Source organism: Medicago sativa, chromosome 2 (genome assembly GCF_051527215.1).
Source record: "Medicago sativa cultivar Bolivia chromosome 2, Bolivia_mono, whole genome shotgun sequence".
Lineage (NCBI taxonomy): Eukaryota > Viridiplantae > Streptophyta > Magnoliopsida > Fabales > Fabaceae > Medicago > Medicago sativa.
In genome coordinates, this window is record NC_140750.1 from 23,905,473 (window position 1) to 23,931,337 (window position 25,865).

Consider the following 25,865-nt stretch of genomic DNA (forward strand, 5'->3'; position numbering starts at 1 on the left):
TCCTCACATGATTGTTACTCCCCTTGCTTATTATTTGTAGGAAGAAATGATCTTAGTATGCATAGTTTGATTGATGTTGTTGATGGTCTATTTACTCAACTCAGGATCCTTGGACTTTGTCTTTCAATTGATGAATAAACTGACAATTTTGTGGTCTTAGGACAAAACAATATCCCCCTGTATTTCTAACTTATTTTAATCTACTTCTGTTGTAGTTACAAGTTTTTGGGTTGCTTTGAGCTTCCTCTTGCTATTTGTGTATCCAACTCCTGAACCTCCTGCTATTTCTCATACCTACTTGTCAGCTAAAGTTGTTCTGCTTCTGGTGTGACTAAGAGTCAGATTGGAAAGAGATAAATAGTGGCTGATTTATCATCTAAACAGATACATGTTGACCAATGTACATGGACCCTGTTTTGGATCTTTTTGCCTCGTGTCAGGATTTTGGATCTTTTTTTAACGAGGTATGTAAGTGTATTGCCCTCGATTTTTGAGGTATGTAAGTGTAACAATATGAAGTTTAATTAGGCACATGTTATTGTTCGAGAACATGAGATTTTTCTTTGGTATACTTATTGTTAAAACTATGTAGTGTAATCTTCGGAACTATGTAGTGTAAACTTTGATCTACTTAGATCATTGTCAACTAATTTATAGGGGTTAGTCTAATGGTTGTAAACTATAAAATTTTGATTGTGATTGATTTAAAGATGAAGTGAGGTGCTAAACGTTAGTGATTAGTCTTCAGGCATGGCATTCATTAAGAAAAGTTTCAGTCGATTAAAGCAACACACACACACACACACACACACACACACACACACACACACACACACACACACATATATATATATATATATATATATATATATATATATATAATGTTTAATGAATTCTATTAGATATATAGCTAAACATTTTTACATAAAGTTCATAATTAATTATTTTTGGAGTTTAATGATAGTGAAATGGAAATTCAACATGGTATAGTAGTTACACACATAATCTATAGTTTCCGTTATTTGAACCTTGGTCATGGTCAGAAGGCATCAATGGGAACACTTACGGTACGAAGTGAAGCTTTGATTTTTAGTTAAATTGCATCTTTGGTTCAGAGGGCAAGTCATGTCTCTCCTCCTGAGGTTTTCTGTAAGTGTTTTGAACCTCTGTTTTTTCTCCCTTCTTTCTGCCATCTAGGCTTTGTGGTAACCATTTTCCAATTAATAGAAACTAAAATTGAATATTTCCACTCTTCCATTTCCATATACAGTTAAGATTAAAAGTTTTTATTAGTGACACAACTTTACTCATATTATTTCATGTTTAGATTCAACGGAAAGATTTACTCCTCCTTCTCACATGAAAATTACTCTCACCTGACGGTGAAGGATGCAATGTCAAACAAAAGCTTTTCACTGTTGTGCTGGACGGGAAGGCTATTAAACTTCAAATTGTAAGTTACTACGTTAATGTGATTTAAATACTGAACAACTTGTTTTTGATTCTGTTATATTTAGGCTATTTTGTACATGTCTGAATATGTGATCAATGTTGGTTTTAATTTTAAGTTACTAAGTTAATTTTTAGGCTATTTTGTACATGTTTGTACACCTTGTTAATTTTAATTTATTTGAACCAGACTTTGAGAAAAGGCTTTGATACTTGTTTATATTTATTGAATATTCATCAGTTTGTTATTGTTATATGTGTTATATTTCAATCAACTTGGAGGGTGATCGAAATTTGCTGTAAATATTCGCATAGTTCCTTAATTTCGCTACTTGTTATGTTTGTCGCACTGTGCTTAATCATTTCCCTTTTCAGTGAACTTATACCACTATACCACTCTTTTCTGAATACTTCTGTTAAATTTGACCGAATTTATGTGACAACTAACAACATGACATTGTATCTGAAGTTGCAGGAAACGATCAAGCAAAATTAAGAAGAAATTCAATTTCATGCTAGTGAACTTTTTTAAGCTGATGGATTAAGTCTCCAAGTACAAAGAACATGTGTAAGAACTAGAACTTACAGATATATTTACTTTTAGTAACATCAGATTTTGGATAATTTTATGTTAACTGATGTACTTAAATTTTGAATTGTTGACATTTGTGTTATGCATGTTTGTTATGTGGGTAAGGACTAGAACTTACAGATATATTTACTTTTAATAACAATTTTTTTTGGATAATTTACATTATTGTGCACTTAAATTTAGAATTATGGATAATTTATGTTATGCATGTTTGTATATCATAGTAAGAAAAAATTTGGGTTTGATATGATATAAGAAAAAGACTAGATCTAACTTGGTAATGCAGTAAAAAAGTGGCATACATATTGTTTTTTTTTATTTTAATAAAGTAAGATTTCACATCAGTTGAGCCTGATGCTGATGGGAAAAATATTTTTTTTATTTCGAAATATTTGACTTCACATCGGTGGTTTCATTATTGCCGATGTGAAAACCCTTATGTTCATCTCTTAACAACGCTTATCACATCAGCGCTCAGTACCTCGATGTGAAAAAGCATATTTTACATCGGGCGTAGACCCGATGCGAAAAGGGGTGGACATACAACATCATCTTTAGTTACATCGGCTGGGACCCGATGTGAAAAGTTGAATTCCACTGATGGGACCCGATGTGTTATGAGATGTGGTGTGCTAGAAATAAGAAATGTTTTGACGGGACTGATGTCGATGTGACTGCCACTATTCAAAAGGCACAAAAATCTATTGTGAATTTTAAGAGTGCTTGTATGGTGTTGGTGGCGACACTAAGTGAAGGTCCAATTTTGCCAATATCTGATGTTCATTGGACACCTCCTTTTAGTGGTTTCTATAAGCTTAATGTTGACGCAACGGGTCCGGTAGAGGGTGATAAGTGGGGTATTGGTGTTGCTGGGAGAGATTATGAAGGTGTTGTTGTTGGTGCTAGTTCTTGCCAAGTATCTTCATTACCAGATTCAGAGGTTGCAGAAGCCTTAGCTATGCGGAAGGGTTTGAAATTTACAAAAGACATGTCTTTTTTGAATCTTATAGCAAAATCAGATGTTTCAAATGTGGTTGTAGCGTTGAATCACTACTAGAAAATATACATTTCACAACAACGATTTCACATCAGTTGACAAAATAACTGAGGGGAAACATAACACGGTGGCATTTGTGAAATTAAATTGAAGTTTGATTTATCTTTACCATCAGTGGACATAAGTAGCCGAGGGAAAAACTAAATAACTAATAACATTTCCCATCAGTGGATTTTTGAAGTGAGGGGAAAACAAAAGCGGTGGCAATTCCGTAATTTTGACTAATCTTCTCTTAACCAGTAGAAAACGATTCTTGTAGATCTTAGATCCCCTTTCATCTTTCAGATCCCATTTCTCTTAACCTCTGCGTTTCAAAACCTTCGCGTTAAAACCCATCTTATGGTAATAATCTCACTCATTGAAAGCAATCGTTCTCATGCAATAAATCGACGTCGTTCTCAACGTTTCACGCAATCTTGTTGTCATGTTCCCTCAATCAATGGCGAGCCGTTGTTCTCACTGTCTCGCCATTTCTCGTTATGGTTCTCGCTGTCACCGGAAGCAAAGCTCTTCTCCGGTAAGTTTTTGAAAAGTAAATGGGTTTTCATATTGTGATTTCTTGTTAACCCTAAAAAAATTCAGGTTATTAAATTTAAGTTATATAATATATTTCATTATGCTGGCTCACCTGAGACTTTTTTTGAATCCGCCATGAGCTTAATTTTAGTTATGTTTCAAAGTATATTATTTACTTATTTAATTTATATAATATACTTTATTTTGGTGTGATTTACTTGATTTTTTTTTGGTTCAGCCGTAAGCTAGTTTTATTTATGTTTCAAAGATTCTGAATGATATTATTGAAGAAAATTCTGAAAGATGATAAAGTTGGTGTTCGTGAGGTTTAGAAATGTTTTGACCATCGTGAAAAACAAAATCTATCATCATTGTTTTTTTTTACAGAAAAAAATATCATTGGGTTTTCACTACAAGTAAATGGGCTTTCATTACTGTGATTTCTTGTTGTTGTTGTTTACTCCCTCTCTCTTTTTTTTATGAATTTTGCCTTGTTGATGATGTGCCCTTTTTAATTGGCTCACTGTTGTAAAATTTTCCTCTTTTTTCTCTCAATGTTTTCTTCCCAACATAGTGTCTTGTAAAAACTCTTTGGTAAATGCTTGTGGAGAATACTATATGTCTTTGTATAATGGAAAAACTTGCTGAAAGTATTGAATATTGCATGTGGTGGTCCTTTTGTTCGTAAGTGAGTGGTATGAACTTTGACACTAGCTGCTTTTGAATTATTAATGACTTTATTTGACATTTCTTAAACATTTATTAAAATATCTATATGTTACCTTTTCTTTTTGCCACAAAAGATCAATTGTGAAAGTTATCTATGTGCTTTCAATTTGTTACAGTTGTTTCATTCACTGTGATTATATTAGTGATGATATAATCTACAATTCACTTAATTTCTATCAAATGTCAGAGCTAGCAAGTTCTACAATAAAATTGAGAATGTCATATAGAAAAATTGTTATGTATTTTGAATTTTAGTTAATCTTAATCTTAGTGTACTATGCTTTGTTGTTTATATTCAACGTAATTGCTCAATGAGTTAATTGAATTGAATCATTTTCCTTTTTAGTATGTTTAGTTTTCTTTTGACTTTTTAAATTCTAACCTTATTTTTATTTATAAATTTTCTTATACTTGCATTGTCTGTATTCTTTATTGCAGGCCTGATATAGTTTGGCTCTGTTGTCACATCATCGGACAACAGTTTGTGCAGCCTGCCATCTGCTGCGTTTAGCTAGGGTAAATAAGCAGTGTTAGGAGTGTGTGTGGCCTATGGTCTGATGCGGATAGAGTTGCTGTCCAGAATTCTTAGTTGTGTGATTTTTGTTAGTGATTCTTGTTTCTTCATGCTGGTGTATCACTGAACTTTTTTTATTTTCCGATGTTTCTGCCATATGATATAAGCTTGGCTAAAACTTGTGTGAATTATATCTTGTTTACGCAATGAGATCTTAACTTTATTTGGTTGAAATGGAGTCGTTTTGTTATTCCTATGTGTTAAACTTGTACTAAACCATAAGTTGCCTATTTCCTCATGTCATCTATCTATATATACATGTGATTGTGCAAAGTTTATAAGCAAGATTGAGATGTACTTGCTGGCTTTCTATGTTGATTGTACCACTGATAGAATTCTCAACTGTGGTCTTCCTCACATGATTGTTACTCCCCTTGCTTATTATTTGTAGGAAGAAGTGATCTTAGTATGCATAGTTTGATTGATGTTGTTGATGGTCTATTTACTCAACTCAGGATCCTTGGACTTTGTCTTTCAATTGATGAATAAACTGACAATTTTGTGTTCTTAGGACAAAACAATATCCCCCTGTATTTCTAACTTATTTTAATCTACTTTTGTTGTAGTTACAAGTTTTTGGGTTGCTTTGAGCTTCCTCTTGCTATTTGTGTATCCAACTCCTGAACCTCCTGCTATTTCTCATACCTACTTGTCAGCTAAAGTTGTTATGCTTCTGGTGTGACTAAGAGTCAGATTGGAAAGAGATAAATAGTGGCTGATTTATCATCTAAACAGATACATGTTGACCAATGTACATGGACCCTGTTTTGGATCTTTTTGCCTCGTGTCAGGATTTTGGATCTTTTTTTAACGAGGTATGTAAGTGTATTGCCCTCGATTTTTGACGTATGTAAGTGTAACAATATGAAGTTTACTTAGGCACATGTTATTGTTCGAGAACATGAGATTTTTCTTTGGTATACTTATTGTTAAAACTATGTAGTGTAATCTTCGGAACTATGTAGTGTAAACTTTGGTCTACTTAGATCATTGTCAACTAATTTATAGGGGTTAGTCTAATGGTTGTACACTATAAAATTTTGATTGTGATTGATTTAAAGATGAAGTGAGGTGCTAAACGTTAGTGATTAGTCTTCAGGCACGGCATTCATTAAGAAAAGTTTCAGTCGACACACAAACACACACACACACACACAAATATATATATATATATATATATATATATATATATCATGTTAATGAATTCTATTAGATATATAGCTAAACATTTTTACATAAAGTTCATAATTAATTATTTTTGGAGTTTAATGATAGTGAAATGGAAATTCAACATGGTATAGTAGTTACACACATAATCTATAGTTTCCGTTATTTGAACCTTGGTCATGGTCAGAGGGCCTCAATGGGAACACTTACGGTACGAAGTGAAGCTTTGATTTTTAGTTAATTTGCATCTTTGGTTCAGAGGGCAAGTCATGTCTCTCCTCCTGAGGTTTTCTGTAAGTGTTTTGAAGCTCTGTTTTTTCTCCCTTCTTTTTGCAATCTAGGCTTTATGGTAACCATTTTCCAATTAATAGAAACTAAAATTGAATATTTCCACTCTTCCATTTCCATATACAGTTAAGATTAAAAGTTTTTATTAGTGACACAACTTTACTCATATTATTTCATGCTTAGATTCAACGGAAAGATTTACTCCTCCTTCTCACATGAAAATTACTCTCACCTGACGGTGAAGGATGCGATGTCAAACAAAAGCTTTTCACTGTTGTGCTGGACGGGAAGGCTATTAAACTTCAAATTGTAAGTTACTACGTTAATGTGATTTAAATACTGAACAACTTGTTTTTGGTTCTGTTATATTTAGGCTATTTTGTACATGTCTGAATATGTGATCACTGTTGGTTTTAGTTTTAAGATACTAAGTTAATTTTTAGGCTATTTTGTACATGTTTGTACACCTTGTTAATTTTAATTTATTTGAACCAGACTGTGAGAAAAGGCTTTGATACTTGTTTATATTTATTGAATATTCATCAGTTTGTTATTGTTATATGTGTTATATTTCAATCAACTAGGAGGGTGATCAAAATTTGCTGTAAATATTGGCATAGTTCCTTAATTTCGCTACTTGTTATGTTTGTCGCACTGTGCTAAATCATTTCCCTTTTTAGTGAACTTATACCACTATACCACTCTTTGCTGAATACTTCTGTTAAATTTGACCGAATTTATGTGACAACTAACAACACGACATTGTATCTGAAGTTGCAGGAAACGATCAAGCAAAATTAAGAAGAAATTCAATTTCATGCTAGTGAACTTTTTTAAGTTGATGGATTAAGTCTCCAAGTACAAAGAACATGTGTAAGAACTAGAACTTACAGATATATTTACTTTTAGTAACATCAGATTTTGGATAATTTTATGTTAACTGATGTACTTAAATTTTGAACTGTTATATTTGTGTTAAGCATGTTTGTTATGTGGGTATATTTGTGTTATGCATGTTTGTTATGTGGGCAAAAACTAGAACTTACAGATATATTTACTTTTAATAACAATTTTTTTTGGATAATTTATATTATTGTGCACTTAAATTTAGAATTATGGATAATTTATGTTATGCATGTTTGTATATAATAAGAAAAAATTTGGGTTTGATATGATATAAGAAAAAGACTAGATCTAATTTGGTAATGCAGTAAAAAAGTGGCATACATATTGTTTTTTTTATTTTAATAAAGTAAGATTTCACATCAGTTGAGCCTGATGCTGATGGGAAAAATATTTTTTTTATTTCGAAATATTTGACTTCACATCGGTGGTTTCATTATTGCCGATGTGAAAACCCTTATGTTCAGCGCTTAACAACGCTTATCACATCAGCGCTCAGTACCACGATGTGAAAAAGCATATTCCACATCGGGCGTAAACCCGATGCGAAAAGGGGTGGACATACAACATCATCTTTAGTTACATCGGCTGGGACCCGATGTGAAAAGTTGAATTCCATTGATGGGACCCGATGTGTTATGAGATATGGTGTGCTAGAAATAAGAAATGTTTTGATGGGACTGATGTTGATGTGATTGCCACTATTCAAAAGGTACAAAGATCTATTGTGAATTTTAAGAGTGCTAGTAAGGTGTTGGTGGAGACACTAAGTGAAGGTCCAATTTTGCCAATATCTGATGTTCATTGGACACCTCCTTTTAGTGGTTTCTATAAGCTTAATGTTGACGCAACGGGTCCGGTAGAGGGTGATAAGTGGGGTATTGGTGTTGTTGGGAGAGATTATGAAGGTGTTGTTGTTGGTGCTAGTTCTTGGCAAGTATCTTCATTACCAGATTCAGAGGTTGCAGAAGCCTTAGCTATGCGGAAGGGTTTGAAATTTGCAAAAGACATGTCTTTTCTGAATCTTATAGCAGAATCAGATATTTCAAATGTGGTTTTAGCGTTGAATGCTCACCAACAGTCTTCCATGGCTCTATTATTCGAGATTGTATTAGTTTTAAAGGTAGTTTTCGTAATTTAATTTTTTTTGCATATTAGGCGTGAAGCCAACCAAGCTGCTCATTATTTAGCTAAATATGCTCTTAAGAATTTAGATTGCATATGGGTCGAAGAAACTCCGCCTTGTATTTCTGCAGTCTTGACATTTGATTTATTGCCAGACTTTTGTTAATGAAATTGTTTTTCAAAAAAAAAAAGTTATCTATTATCTGTAATAAATATTAGGCTTAATAGCAGTTTTAACCCCCTAACTTTCCCAAAGTTGCGATTTTGGCCCCCTAAGAAAAAAACTACAAATCTGCCCCCTAAGTTTTGCACCTATGGCAGTTCTGGCCACCAAGTCCAATTTTGACTCGGTCTACGCTGACGTGGCATCCTAAGTTTGGTGCCATGTGTTTTTTTTTTGTCTTGGGGGGCCAAAACTGCTACAGTTGCAAAACTTAGGGGGCGGTTTTGTAGTTTTTTTCTTAAGGGGCCAAAATCGCAACTTCGTGAAAGGGGGCGAAAACTGCAATTAAGCCTAAATATTATCAGTAATAAAATACACTTTTTTTTTTACAAACGTACAAATCTTTTTTTTCCGTGAAATATATACTTGTTTTGTTTAAGAAAGCATCTTGCTTGAGTTTCTTGTAGTAATTGACCTCTTTCTATTATAATGACCATTTGCATCCACTAGTAATTGTTTAAAGTTGCTCTGTTAATTTCAATTCAAGGACATGCAGTCATTTCCCTTATTGTTTTTAAGGAAAAAAATCATATTTTGTTATTATTGATAAAGTTTATGTCCTATTCTGTTTTCTGGAAATGATATCTCAGCTTTCGAGGAAATATAATATTTTGTACTTGCTCGGTTTTAAATTGCTTGGTGTAAAAGGCAAAAACTGAAGCATTGAAGTCAAATTTAATTCACTGCAACTGTTACTTAATTTAAGGAAGTCTTTGTATTTATTAGTATCAAGACATGTCTAAATAATTCAAAAACTAGTTTTTGAATTATTTAGGCATGTCTTGATACTAATAACCTTGTATATGTTTGGTACTGTCAAATTTCTTGTAGTGCAAGGTATTCACCCTACACAAATAATTGAAATCAATGGAGATCTTGATGTAGCAACAAACACTCCACAAAAAGTAACAACAGTTACATATCTTAGCTCTTCGAACACATCCAAATGATCAACAAACCACCCATCAACCTGCACTAATACACAAAAGGTTCGGTGTGCTGCCTAGTTTAATGATGAAAATGAAATTTGGTGGAAGAATTTTCAAGTTTGTTGTGATCAACAAGGAAAATTTTGTGTCGAAATTCTTTCGAGTTAATCTTCAAGACAAGAAATAAGCTGTTTTCTAATTCCTAAATCAAGCAACTGTGCTTGTTGGAAAGTATGCTACTAAATTCGAGGAACTGTCTCATTTTTATCATCCTTACCGTAATGCTAACAGTGATGCAAAGTGATTGAAGCTCGTGAATGGACTGCGTTCAGAGATCTTATATGGAGTTGTGACTTTAGACGCGAATAATTTTGTGGATAAGAACGTTGTTGGAGGGTCTGCGAATCCAAGGGTACCACGGAATTCATAAAACGCCTTGATTTTCCTTCTCTATGAAAAAAAAAACTATAAATATATGCTCCGACTATATATAAATACAAGAAGAGATTGCAAGGTAAAACTATCTCACAAACAATATCACAAAGAAATAAAATACTTAGAAAGAGAAAATAAGATAACCACCACTTCACCTAAAAGTGATTGTATCTAAAAGCTCTTAAAATAATAGTCTTAAACAATCAACAAACCATTCATAGAAGAGACATCAATCACATGTATGACAAGCATCAATCCCTGATATGTAGATGTTCAATTATTAGAACCATGGTCGGTTTTTTTAGTGACATCGTCGAATACTGTATAGTGAGGAGGGTCACGAAATGGAATTATAATCAAACTTCTTATCACGGAACTGAACTTTGCTTTCTCCAGTTTTGTGGCCGCATCTGCGAAACCACAAATTGCTTGTATGAATGTGAAATAAAGAGCCAAAAGAGCACCTAATGTAGAAAGTCCCACAGCCCAACTTGTTAAATAGTTATGAACAAGCGAAGCTCTGAATCTCGCACGCCAACAACCCAAATACTCATTCGCCTCATTCACAACTTTGTACAAATATGACTCATTCATATCAGGAACTATTTCTTTAGCTATGTTGTTGATTAATTCCGCGACGTGTTCATCACTCCCTAAAGAATGATGAATAACCCCTTTATAATGAAGAGCAGAAACATCCTGAGCTGAATTTATGAGTCTGTTTAAGAAAAACATGTAAGTTGTCATGTCTGGATTGCATCTCTTGTGACATTTTTCAAATGCAACTATGTTGCGAAAAACAGTACCTCTGTGATCACCAATGTACAAAGGTGGAATAGTTAGTTCCTTTACCATAACTCCCCATTTTTTTCCAAAGCTTATATCCATTAATTCTCTACTCTCACATGCTTTAATTTTCACACCCCCTTCTTTTAGTTCTGTTATTGAATGAATCATCTGGCTCTGACATCCTCTTGGTTCATCGCCAATGAGTTTTGGCCTTATGTTGTATCTTAGAAGATCAAGAACATGTTCTATTTTGAACTTGTAAGATGTTTGACATTCAGGGGTTTTTCGTGATTCGGATTGAAGCAATTGGTAGAAGAATTTGAAAGAAAGATTGTAGAAACTCATTTGTGGATGAAGACTATTGTTTTTATCGGTTAGCTCGAAAAGTTTTGTTAAAACAAACATTGGAAGTTGGTTTTCAAGCATTATCATCTCACGACGAATGGTTGGTAACATCCATCTACTAAGAGAAGGGACATGTTTGAATTCGTTATCCGATAAATCCCTCAAGAGTTGAATGATGAAAGAACCATCAACCAACATCATCTTTAGAAACTCATCACTGCTTAATTTGATTTCACCCTTGTAACAGCTTCGAGCATTGATTTCTTCTTTCTCAAGAAACTTGCAAGCCTCTTCTAATTTGGCTCCATTTGCACCGTTTGGATCGAAGAGACGGTGAAAAAACTTGTTTTTCAGAACTTCCATTTCTTGCAAGTGTTGTGATCCATAATGGTAAGGACCTATTGAGATATTGCTAGGTATGTAGGCTTTTGGTTCAACATTTAACATATTTGGTGGGACTCTATATATGCATACACTCTCATTTTTTTCTTCAGGCTTTATACTTTGTAACTCTTTCTCAATAAGACCCCTCCAATATTTTGAACTTCTCATAGCAGTGCCATGGAATTTTCTTTTGATGAGTTTCTGAAAAGTAAAACTAATGAGCTTATTAGAACTCATGCTGGAAAATTGAGAGAGCAAGAGAGCTAACAGGTTATCTTGTCATCTTCATAATAGAAAAATCATGGCTATTTAATCTGCAACTGGTCAATATTTAATATTCAAGTCAACTTTTGTTATGCAAAGTAAAATGTACATAATATCTTACACGTTATTTTTTTTTTTTTTTATGGTCAAGTCTCCTATTTACGTTTATATTTCACCTAAAAAAAGTCTTCTATTTATATTTGGTAAAGTCACCTATTTAAATTATTATAATTGTACCCCTCAAAAAATTTATTATAATCGTAGTCAGTAAACCAACCACATATTCCGGGAAACTTGCCAATTTTAGATTTGCAATTTGCAAAAGTAATTATGACAACACTCATACCGTATTTTGCAATTTTAATAACAACAAATTGCAGGTAATTAGTTTCATTGGTTTGATGGTCAGAATATCATTCTTAGACCTTCCAAAACATTGGATCAAAACAAGCATAAGGAGGAGAATATAGAAAAAATAAAAAATTAACAGCAAATTATTTGAAGTCACGTTATTGTTTTTTATTAAATAATTTTAAGTAAGAGAAATGCTTAAAAGCACGACGGCAACTGTCGTGGGATCTGCACGACATGTATTCCACAGCATGCAGCTTCAGATTTTTTTTCTTTTATTTCAATAAAAAAATTATTTAAATAATGGAGGAGATGCCACGTTAATTGTCGTGCGGGTCGTGCGGGTGCATTTGTCGTGCACAATAGCACCGCTCTTTAAGTAATAATTTTGTCTTATGTACCGATAGTCACTTTTTTCTTATGGGTTCAAAGTATTCTTGTTTTTTTATATATTTGTGTTTGATAGGGCAGTTAAGAAATACGAGGAGATGTGGAAGACTTTCATTCGAAACAAATAGGGTTTTGTATAAAAATAGCAAGTTGCTTGCTATATATATATATATATATATATATATAATGACTTTGGAAAAAGGGGATTTTACGACGTAGATGCCTACTTTATAAGTGCCCTTCCAAGATACTAGGTCTTAGGAATTAGTAATAGGGTAATGTCTTGATTTATTTCATTATAATTTTTTTTGAAAAACTGAGTGTTATTATAAATGAAGAGAAATACCAACCTTATATACGTAAAGCTTCCTATTATATGATCCTCTGGTATCTTTGAACAATGCTCCTTTATCTTCATTTAAGGGCATACTAGCCATCAACTTAAGCAAGCGTCAGGGATAGAATTGACCCAATCATAGACCTCATCATGGGGTATGGGGACGGGTTACTACATAATCTCGTGTATTGTCTTTATATATGGTATAGATATTGAATTGAACTCTATAATTTTAAATTTAACTCCAAATCGAAATATATGTAAATGAAATGTCAAACTATTTTTGTCCATTGCAATTTATTTTTTGAGAAATAATATTAAAACACAATTATTGATAAAAACAACTTAGACACCATAAGAATTATTGTGCTTGATGCGATTCATACCTCTCTCTTCTCTCCTTCTCAAATCCTAGCTGTCACCCCTTTCTTTTTCTTCTTCTTTTTCTTCTTCTTCTTCTTTTTCTTCTTCTTGTCAGAGGGGTGATTTAGGGTCAATTATGACCCAAAAATCACCCCTTCGAGTTGTTTTTCCTTCTATCCTAATTGAATAAGTGATTTCACATATTTTCTGTTTTCTTTCGTTTGTTTTTGTGATTTCGTCTATGCACGACTCTGTTTGTTTTTATTTCCGTCTTTGTGCGGTGTGTTTTTGATTTCCCGTCTTAGTGCGGTGTTTATTTGATTCATGTTGAAAGATTAGCTTTGAGCAAGTGCAGATCCGATCAATAACAATGACTTTGACGTCATCAACGTTGCAGATCTGGAGACATGAGTATTCCGGAAACTTGAATATAGTCGTATTAGTCATATTTGTAGGCATAGGTACTTTACCGTTTTATGCTATTAATATGGATGCTGTGAGTTTTTTCACATATTCATCCTTTTTGTTTTTAGCGAATTTGGATTTGTATTGTATCCATGTACTCTATCAATTTAAATGAATGAATATAATTTATTTTTGTAAAAAAAAAAAAAAAACACTTAGACACCATATGTGGAATAGAACTGATCCATATTTATTGTGTGTGCAAGACAATTTGATAATTTTATCTCTTTCATTTAAAAAGGGACAATGATGTCCTAACCAATAATATGAAAAGGACAATTAGATCCTTGACAATAATTAGAAAAGAAAATCAAGTCCCATACAATATTTAAAAATGGACAATTTAGTCCCTTTGATAACAAAATTAATAAATCTTTGTAAGATTTTTAAGAAAGAAAGACAGTAGTATCCAAAATCAACCACAAGGTATTCAAAAATCTAAAACATAACCAAATGAGTCTTCACTAGTATATTTTACTAGACATATTTTTTTAGAGGAATTTTACTAGGCATATTTGTATGACTAATAATAAAAAATAAACCCTTGTACTAATTACAAGCTCATTTCATTTTTAAAATAAATTTTAAAGGTGATAGATTGTTTGTTCAAAGCAACTTTTCACATCACAAACAATGAAAACACTAAGAAATAGAGAATGATAGTTATATAACATCACAACTGTTTCCTATTTATTTTTTTATTATATCTGATGTGGTAATTCTAAGAGTTTACATTTATTGTCTATGCAAAGTTGTTTTGAAGTGATACACCACCACCTTTAAACTCAAAAAAAAATTACAAGTCCATTTCCCCCTAAATATATTACAAGCCCATCATCTTTCCTTTTTATTTTTATAAAACCTTTAAATTTATCTTTCACCTCTAAGAAAAAAGTCTCCTATTTATATTTGGTCAACAAAAGAAAAAGTCACCTATTTAAATTATTATAATTGTACCCCTCAAAAATATATGAATATAATCGTAGTCATTAAACCAACCATATATTTTCCAGCTATAGTCACATTTATTTTCCAGCTGATATTGTACCAACCGTATTATTATAATCGTAGTCAGTAAACCAACCATCTAGAGTTTAAAGGTTATTGTACCAAAAAAAATAAATAGTTTAAAGGTGATAGATTGTTTGTTCAAAGCAACTTTGCACATCACAAACAATGAAAACAATAAGAATTGGAGAATGATAGTTACATAACATCACAACTTTTTTCTATTTATTTTTTTATTAATCTTTTGTGGCAATTCCGAGGGTTTTCATTTGTTGTCTATGAAAAGTTGTTTTGAACCGAGGCGACACTCCACCACCTTTAAACTCTAAAAATAATTACAAGATCATTTCTCCCTAAAAATATTACAAGCCCATCATCTTTCATTTTTTTTTTTTAAAAACCATTTTGGGTATAAAAAAAATAAAAAATTGCTCATCTCACATACAAAATTGCTCTCCTGCACCATCAAAAAATCATTATACCCCTAACGACAGTTAACTATCGTTGCACTCTGATGTGCAACCAGCAGTAGTCGGTTTGTCTTAGTACCTATAACTCATAACCACTTTATCTGTATGTTTAAAGATCATGGAATGCTTGCAGTATCAATTAATAAGAATTATGAGTATCAGGAAATTTAGAAGCAAGCAAGGAGAGATAAGATAGCAAGCCAAGTCAAAGGGTTCAAGAAAACAGAGAAAGTAGATTCGCTAAGGGAGATCAAAGCGAGTCAAGTCAGAGAATTGAAGATGGATTATTGGAAGATAAGATTCCTTAAACGAGCATAAATTTACTTTAGCGATTTAAGGTGAAATTAGTGACCTATTGGATGAGCCGACAATTACTTCATACTAAAGAAATCTCAATTTAGCACTTGTTTGCTTGGAGAATTTTAACTTTTCTGCGAAGTATAAATAGCAACTTAGATTATAAATTTTGGCATTCGCAGAATTTCTAAAGTTACAAAATATAGAGTTTGAAAGGCGACCAAAAATTGTGGAAAGACATTGGAATACTGTATCATCAAGATTTTAAGCTATTTCGTCTCATTCTCATCTATTTGTACTTGCTACCATGAGTATATGTAGAATTGAGATTAGGTGTAGTTAGTTATGTATATTATGTAAACTCTTGATCTAGATATGTGTGTGTGTTGTTTCATTAAACTGTATCAATGAAGATATTTTTGCACTTAATGGTTTTCCAACATGAAAATCCAAAACAGAAATTTTGATTAGAAAGTAGTAGAAATAGACTTTTTACATAAGGGATCTCGAGTAGTTACATATGCAGATGCTAGTTTTTAGACATAAGGCTATATTTACATTCAAAAACTACTAACCTAACTTAATGTTATTGATGAATTAACTGAGCGAGACATCTGAAGTTGATGGGTATAAAAACTATCTTGTCGTTTTTCAAACATGAAAATATATGATGAGTGATAAGTAAATATATAATTGAAACAATGAAATTATATAATCAATCAATCAAGATGATACATTAACTTAGAATATCGTTGAATTTTCTGTATATTAGCAAGTTTGTGTGGATGTGAAAATTAAAAATATTTTGATACCATCACACTAGGCGCAAAACAATCGGCACCCAACAAAATCACAGCACCGCTAGCAATAGATGTACGATTTTGCCTCCCCCCATCCACACCTTCAACCTTTATGACCAACACCATCATCAACACCCATATCTCGGAATAAACAAAATCTCCTCCCTTGGAACCACCCAAAGGTTGCAGCCGGTGACCGTATAAGTGCACCACTCTCGATTGAAGTTAAACAACCAACGCGAGAACCGCCTCAAAACGAAAGCCACAACGAAAACCATAATGACGCCACAAACGAAACGCAACGAAACCACCCATCATCCATGGCGCAAGATGAAAGAGCCTCCAGAGTTGCTAACCCATCTCTCTCTCTCACACACAACAAAATGCACGTACATAAGAAATGCGTTGATGGTGGTGAGAAAAGGTATAAACCTGATTCATCTTGATGTAGACTTTCACGGCGACGAGGTGGAAACCAAAAACAACAAGGGTGATGTCGAGGCCAGGAGTTTTATGACACATCTGATTGTCAAGCATGGGATGCTTCCTCCTCTCGTCCCTCCTCCTGTAGAACTCTATTGTATGCATCTCTCGATCCCAATTTTTCTGATCGAACAAATATCTGGAGACCGACCTATTTCTCTACCAAAACCACCTGAAACAAACTGTTAGAGGATGGTAGTGCAGAGGGCCAGAGCCACTCCTTGCACCACCACAATGGCTGCTACATCTTATCCGAGAATTGTTTGGATGAAAGGGAGATGGCAGTGCGAACTTAAAGTATAATATTTTTTTAATACATTTATACTAAAAATAGGGTACTTCAAGATTTTTTTTTTTTTTTTTGAAGAAGCTAAAATATTTTTTTAATACATTTATACTAAAAATAGGGTACTTCAAGATTATTTTTTTTTTTGAAGAAGCTAAATTAGCCCACCTAAATTGGCATCAGAGAGAATCGAACTTGAGACCTTGAGGAGACCTTGAGGAGGAGCACACTCCCAGGTCTCAAGCCAATACCACTTTTTTTACATGCAGTAGTAGACTTTTTTTTTAAGGAATGTAGTGGTAGACTTGTTTTGTTGTTGCTGATAACTTCTGTATCGTTGTAGACTTTCTCTCATGTGCATCCAAAAAAAAATAAATCAAAATAAAGTAAGCATGGTTGTTAAGGTTTATTAAAATAAAGTAAGCATGGTTGTTAAGGTTTAGGCTTAATTAATGATTTGGCCCCTTAAGTTATTTGTTGGTTACAATTTGGTCCCATAATTTATTAACGTACGTTTTGGTCCCTTAAGTTAGACTCTGTTAGCCAAATAAATCCTGACTGTCATTGGTTGTCATTTGAAAAAAAGATCAAACGCTTAATATTAAACAAACTACTGAGGTCTTTGGTAGACCACTTACAATGTGTATACATCTTAGCCATTATGTTAATGGTTTTGACGGTCAGGATTTATTTGGCTAACAAAGTTTAACTTAAGGGACACCAAAATGTAAAGTTAATAACTTATGGGATCAAATTGTAACCAACAAATAACTTAAAGGATCAAATCATTAATTAAGCCTAAGGTTTACTTATCTTTAGGCCAAACTATGAATTACTAGAAACCTTTTCTATAAGAAACAGAGGGTTAGTAAAAAACCTATGGTTTTGTAGGAATTTATTTTTGTTGAAAAAGAAAAACAAACTGGATGTAACAAATTTATGGCTTAATTGCAATTTCAGTTCTCGTATTGGTCTTCCTAGCTATTTGTTCAATTTCTGCATTTTGGTCTCCCAAATTTTAAATCTGCAATTTTAGTCTTTAGTTTTTTCAATCTTTGAAATTGAAGTCAACCTTTCAACCGACGCTGATATTGCACAATTTTAAATGACATGGCATGAACTTGGTACACACAAGAAAGCCATATCATATTAAACTTAAAATTTTTAACATCCCGAAACTGAACAAATGGGGGAGACTAAAACTTTAATTAAGCTTAAATTTGTTTAAAGCATAAGATGTGTCAAGAATAGGAAAAGTGCAATAGAATTCACAAAATTTAAAATCAAAACAGCCCAAAGCTACTACAAAGCAAAAGATTCAGAGATCAAATGATGTGGCTTATTTGCTGGTCTCAAATTAATGATTCTATTTTCTCCAAGCCCGGGATTTCTTGTTTTTATTATGAGTGGGAGGTGGAACGACCTATTCTATGTTTGGGCTGATCGAGATTTGTGTAGGGGGTTCACTAGGGTGATCTATGCTCGAAGGTGTCGGCTGGTTGGTTCTTGTACCTTTTCTTGGCAAGAAGGTTTTCCTCTGTTCTTTTGCTTGGGTTCTTTGTTCAGTTCATTCTTTGTTGCTCTGGTTGCTTGAGGTGCCTAGCTCCGGATACATTTTTTTTTTTTTTGAGAACAGCTCCGGATACATGTTTTCATTGTTTTTGCTTTTGCCTTACGATTTGGTTTGTTTGTCTTCTCTTCCTGTTTGCCTTATCTCTTGCTATCTTTAGCTTGTGTTGCTAATGTTAATTTGACATTCAAAAAAATAAAGAAACGATAACTCATGTGCCTAAACACACTTTTCTCCATTAGAAAAAATATGCTTTAATTTTACGTACGGATTCTAGTTCTCTTCTTGGATTTGCATGGCCAACATCGTCCCATGGCCATTCTTGGCTTCTCAGCCACGTTATTTGGTTTCTCCCTCACAATCGCAGAATTCAACCCCACTCTTAGCTTAGTCTTCTCAGGATCCTCCCCATCTCCCTCTCCATCTCTCTCCCCATCATTCTTCGGCTTCGTTTCTGGCCTCAAAGTGATAGCAGCATCCCCAATAGAAGCTGGTCCCGGCTTACCATCATCAAGCACAAAACGGATCTCCTCAGCACGACGAAGATACTCTGTGCATTTCTGAGTAATAGCTAGCTTCTCTGATTTTAGTGTTTTTCTCGTATTTGAGGTGTGTTTTGAAATACTCTAAAGCGTTCATGTATAAAGGAAAAGCTTTTGTGTAGTTTCCAGCATTATCTTCTTGCACAGCTTGTTTCACGTATTCTATTGCTTGTTCCTTGAAAAAAGCGGAATTAAACCCCGCTCTTAGCTTACTCTTCTCAGGATCCTCTCCATCTCTCTCCCCATCATTCTTCGGCTTCGTTTCTGGCCTCAAAGCAACAGCAGCATCCCCATTAGAAGCTGGTCCCGGCATACCATCATCAAGCACAAAACGGATCTCCTCAGCACGACGAAGATACTCTGAAAATTTCTGAGTAATAGCCTCTTTGATTTCAGGGTTTTTCTCGTATTTGAGATGTGTTTTGAAATACTCTAAAGCGTTCATGTATAAAGGAAATGCTTTTGCGTAGTTTCCTGCATTGTCTTCTTGTGTAGCTTGTTTCACGTATTCTATTGCTTGTTCCTTGAAATTGCTATACATTTTCTTCTCGTTCTTATGGTTAACGATGAACCGATGATTGCATAGACTGATTGAGAATTGGGAACTTGATGGAAACCCTAGAGCAACTTACTAATTAATTGCTTCTTGTGGGTTTGATTGGTTGTGGTTGGAGCCAACTCTTGATAACCTTTTAAAATCCAACGGATCCATTTAATTAATGGGGTAAATTAAAATAAAGTATGCATAAACTTGCCTATTCTTTCTATATTAACTTTTTTGTTTGACTTCTTTAAAAAAATATAAAAAACTATTTTGTTTGACTGCCTACAAAAAATGAACTTTTTGTTTGACGAAACTCTTCCAACTATGCCGGCATATTTGTATATATCTTTTTAGGAAAATTCTATGGTGAAGTCATGAGAATGACTTTTCTGATGAAGTTAACAATATAACATCAAAAATGTAGTGAGTAACACCCCACTGTTTGTACAATGACATCAAAAGTTCAGTCCTCATAGTATCATCAATTTATCAGATTAACAAGACTACACATAATCTAATTTTATCCTATCTTGTTTTAAGGTTAACAGCCCACAAAGTGTAACACTTAAGACTATAACATAATATCATCAACTCTGTTTGCATGTTAAAGATTCCAACGATAAAATAGTACATGTAAGTTCAAGATGTTGCAAGCATTACTAGATGAATTACTATTGATCATTAATCAGTAATCAACAATTTAAAAATGAATCAAACATTAAGATTAAAATTAACTTTTTTAAAAAAGTCAATTTCCTGACTGCACCGTAGAAGCTCCCATCTTTTTATTGGTAGAAGGGAATAAGTGTGTGTCTATATATATATAGTAAACCATTTTTTAGCAATATAATACATATCTAAGAAATTTAAAATAAATAAATTTTAAAAATATAAGAATATTAGGACAAATCTTTCCCAAAAAAAAAAAGAACATTAGGTGAAAGGTAGCCACATAAATTAATTACATAAAAATAATCACATTAGAAATTAACTATGAAACATGTACCTCAAAAAAAAAACTATGAAACATGTATGTCCATATGTATGCCTGTGTTAAAATAATCAAGGTTTAAATGTGTAATTGGTCCTTGCACTTTCAACAGATTTTGGCATTGGTCCCTGCACTTTTTTTTGTTTGGCATTGGTCCTTGCACTTTGTAAAAATATTGTCATTGGTCCCTGCACTTTTTTTTGTTTGACATTGGTCCCTGCACTTTGTAAAAATATTGGTATTGGTCCCTGCACTTTATAAAAATTTTGGTATTGATCCCAATCATTTCATGCCACGTGGCACCAATACCAATATTTGTCCAAAGTGCAGGGACCAATACCAATATTTTTACAAAGTGCAGGGACCAATGCCAAACAAAAAAAAGTGCAGGGACCAATGCCAATATTTTTACAAAGTGCAGGGACCAATGTCAAACAAAAAAAAGTGCAAGGACCAATGCCAAAATCTGTTGAAAGTGCAGGGACCAATTACACATTTAAACCAATAATCAAATATATACCGGTTAAGAACTATAGTAGTATATTATATTTTGTCAAAAAAAAAAACTATATATTATATCTAGTCTATAAACTCTAATGTCTTACTCAGTTATAGCTAAACAAAGGCATTATGTTTCGACACAGTGTGTGATTATAAACCTATCATAATGTCTCGCAACTAGCATCTACAAATGTCAAAAGATCAATTTTGAATTGAACGTCGGATAAAACCATTGATATAACAAAATATGATGTATATATAACCGATTAGGTCAAGTATCTACATTAGATTCATAGAAAACTACACCTAATCTCAACTACATAGAGAATTAGTTATAGATAAACTTACAAGACATAACGAGGGAAAAATATTTATAACATTGAAGACGATCCCTCAATCTTCTCTGCCTTCAGCTCCCTCCCATTAGATTGATCTCCCATTGGAGATACTTTAACAAAATATTGCATAATTATTCTCATTTGTGAAATCAAAATATAATTTGCACTAAGAATAAGAAAAAAAAAATAAGAAAATAGGGTAAAATATCAGCCTGAGAAAAGAATCTACGTTAGATATTGTTGTGTTTAGTTATTAAGCAACAATAGCTTCATTTAACAATAAATTACAATACTACATGCTTAATTTTTTTTTCTTTTTGAAGAAAACATACTTGAATATTATGTATCAACCGCTTGTTGTTTACCAATTTTATTTTATTTTGTTAGGGTATTATAAATTTGATTTATGGCTTTTTGCGTAATACACATATGATATACCGGTGGTTGGATATGGATACTCTAATATACTAATTTTGAAGAAGCGTCATGGCAACCAATTCGGTTTACATGGTTACATTCATATCTTTCACAACAGTTAAATCACAGTATATCGATGTTATATGCTTATTGAACTTGGTTATCATATTATAAAAAATTCTTGACACTATGAATAAAATAACAGTGAAATATAGTATTAGAGAAAGAAGAAGAAAATAGGAAGAGCAATAATAGGTTACTTGCTATTATTCAGATAAATGAGTCTACCAATCAATCTCCTGTATGAAGGTACATCACTATAGGGTGCACTAGAATCATTATGAAGCTTGCAAGAGGGGTCAGAAGGAGTAGAAGCAGGTTTGCAAGCAAGATGGCCTGTGTCAGTCAGTAAATCAATGCAGTATTTTCTCTGACAAAGAGAGATACCTGAAGAGGAATGTGCAACCTCTAAGCCAAGGAAATATTTCAATTGACCAAGATCCTTGATTTTGAAGGAAGCATGCAGAATGGCCTTGATGGATTGAATTTCAGTAAGAGAATCACCAGCAACAATCACATCATCCACATAAACAAGTAACACTGTGAATGAATTATCAGTCTTTTTGGTGAACAATGAATGGTCAGAAGTGGATTGAGTAAACTTATGATGAATAAGAAGGGATGTGAGTTTCTCATACCACTTTCTACTGGCTTGTTTCAATCCATAAAGTGACTTAACCAATTTACACACTTGATTAGGTTTGGATGGAGTGATGCCTTGAGGAACAAGCATGTAGACATCTTCCTGCAAATCTCCATGAAGAAAAGCATTGTTGACATCTAATTGATGAATGTGCCAGTGATTAATTGATGCCAAAGCAATGACAATTCTAACAGTTGTTAATTTTGCAACAGGAGAATATGTGTCAAAATAGTCCAAACCCTCTATTTGATTATAACCTTTAGCAACCAAACGTGCTTTGTACCTTTCTATAGAGCCATCTGCATGATACTTGATTTTGTAGATCCATTTACAACCAATAGGCTTCACATTTGGTGGTAAATCAACCAGTTTCCATGCATGTCCCAGTATTCTCAAGAGCAGTCAGTTCAGTTTGCATAGCTTGATTCCAACAACTGAATTTGCTTGCCTCAGCATATGTGGTAGGTTCAGTATGGGAGTCAAGGGATAAAGAATAAGCACAATGTGAAGGTGACAAATTTGAAAAAGACATGTAATGGTGAAGAGGATATGAAACATTATTAACATGTGAAGCTGAAGAGTGGTCAAGACTGCAGACATAGTCTTGTAAATGAGATGGTGGATTGACATTTCTAGATGACCTTCTCAGAGCAGGAGGTGGTGGGAGGGATGGTGGAGAAGGAGTGTCATCATGAGGAGAAGGATCAATGTCAATAAATGTGGGTGTAGGTGGTGATGAGGATGGGTTACTTGCAGTGGAAGCATCTGATGGGAAATAATCCCAATCAGTGGTGACAGAAGAGGAAGAAGGAGGGTAAGGAAGAATATGTTCATGGAAACTGACATGTCTAGAGATATGAATCTCTCTAGTGTGAATATCTAATAGGACAAAACCCTTAAAACCAACAGAGTAACCTAGAAACACAGATTTTCTGGCTCTAGCATCTAGTTTTGTTCTATGAGAGTGAAGAGAAGTAGAGTAACACAATGAGCCAAAGACCTTGAAAGTATCAATATCAGGAACTTTATTGTGAAGTAACTGATAAGGAGAAAGATTGTTTAGAGTTGGAGAAGTGACTCTGTTGATTATAAAGGTTGCATGTAGGAGAGCATATGACCAATAGGAAGCAGGTAACTTTGACTGATAAAGAAGGGCTCTACCTACATTGAGTATGTGTTGATGTTTCCTTTCAACCCTACCATTTTGTTGAGGGGTCTCAACACAAGATTTGTGATGAAAAATACCTTTAGAGGCATAGAATGAATTTAAAAGAAACTCAGGACCATTGTCACTTCTAATGGTTTTAGGAGTAATATGGTATTGGTTTTCTATAAGAGTGATAAAGTTTTTGACATGTTGGGACACTTCAGACTTGTGTTTTAACAAAACAATCCAGACAAATCTACTATAGTCATCAAGAATGGTGAGAAAATATCTGTGATTATGTACAGAAGGAATGGATAAAGGGCCCCAAATATCAAAGTGCAACAATTCAAATTTACTGGAAGCAACAGACAAACTATTGGAGAAAGGCAATTGTTTTTGTTTAGCAAAATGGCATATATCACAAGTGGCGTTGTGATCAAAGGTTAATGAAGGATAAAGGGAAACCATATGAGACAATCTTTTATGGGAAACATGTCCCAATCTGAAATGCCATAAGGCAGAATGAGGAATGGTAAAGGTTTTATTGGTGGAAATGTGATTAACAGATACACTATTATGTAAAGGAAATGCATTGGAATCTAAAACTAATCTATAAAGACCAGCAAAAGGTTCACCCAAACCAATCATCCTCTTGGAATGAAGATCCTGTAACAAACACTTATTGTCATGAAAAATGGCACAACAATTGAGAGATGAACAAAGCTTAGAAATTGAAATAAGATTGAAATTGAATGAAGGTGAAAAAAGAACATCAGCAAGATAAAGGTGAGGTGTGAAGTGGATAGTGCCAGAATATTCAACTAACACAGAAGAACCATTAGGTAAATTGACAGGTTTTGGTGCAATTTTGTGGAAAGAAGTGAACCAATGTGAAGATGAAACTATATGCTCATTGGCTCCAGAATCCAATAACCAAATATCTGATTTAGAGGATATAGAACAAGAAAATATGGAAGCAGAGATACCTGACTCAAGTTTGGAGATAGAAGTGGAATTGGAAGGAGTGTGAATATGATTGGCACTTGAAGAAGGAGTGGAAACTGTTGGTGCAGGAAGCAAATTCACTTGTTGTAGCAAACTAAGCAACTGATCATATTTCTCTTGAGAGATACTAGTGGTGGAAGATGAAGAAGCATCATTGCAACTTCCTGATTGAGCCTCATTATCATCAAAACTGCTTGAGGCATTGACAGAAGCATTGGACTTCTGAGAATTTGGATTAGGAAATCCATGTTTCTGATAACAATATTCAATGGTATGATTATTCTTGCCACAAAAGGTACAATGTCTAGGTGGCTTTGATCCAGAGTAATAGCCCCTCCCTCTGCCTAAGGGTTTGCGTGCATCAGAGGCATTGATAACAGATAAAGGTTCATCAATGGAGGAATGCAATGAACTATTGTTACTTTCCTCTTGTATGACCAATGAATAAACTTTGTTAATGGAGGGAAGTGGATCAAGCATGAGCACCTGAGTCTTAACAACATTGAATTGATCATTTAAACCAGTCAAAAACTGTATCACCTGATCTTCAAGCCTGAAATTGCGAGCTTCACGCATGGCAGCACAACGACATGAATGAGGACAGGTGCAATGTGGCATGGGACGATGTGAATTCAATTCTTCCCAAAGAGTCTTCATCTCAGTGAAGTAATCTAACACTGATTTTGAACCTTGCTTCAAATTATTGATCTTGGAACGAAGAGTAGCAATACGAATACGATCAACTTTGGAGAAACGTTCTTTGAGATCTAACCACGCATCAATGGCGTTTTCATGAAATACTAGGATTTGTGCAATTTGAGGAGTAACAGAATTGATTATCCAAGATTGAATAAGATGATTACACCGTTCCCAAGCAGCGTGATTCAAATCATCATCATCTGGAATCTCCATAGATCCATCAATAAACTTCAGCTTATTTTTCGCGCCAAAAGCACGAATCATGGAACGGCTCCATGCAAGATAATTTGATCCATCCAATGGAGGAGCAACAATCACTGAATTTGGTCCTTCACTTGGATGAACATAGAACACTGATTCAGTATCAGGTTGGTTGTTACGAACCATGG

The 25,865-nt window shown here is 33.7% G+C and overlaps 1 protein-coding gene and 1 pseudogene across 1 annotated transcript; both read right to left on the reverse strand.

Moving 5' to 3' along the window:
• Positions 1 to 9,992: 9,992 nt before the first annotated feature.
• On the reverse strand, positions 9,993 to 11,783 carry LOC146945678 (UPF0481 protein At3g47200-like). Its single transcript, XM_085743972.1, has one exon. The coding sequence runs from the start codon at positions 11,740 to 11,742 to the stop codon at positions 10,261 to 10,263; it is 1,482 nt and encodes a 493-aa protein (XP_085600098.1). The 5' UTR covers positions 11,743 to 11,783; the 3' UTR covers positions 9,993 to 10,260.
• Positions 11,784 to 18,805: 7,022 nt separating this feature from the next.
• Positions 18,806 to 19,774, reverse strand: LOC146945679 (uncharacterized; annotated as a pseudogene).
• Positions 19,775 to 25,865: the final 6,091 nt, after the last annotated feature.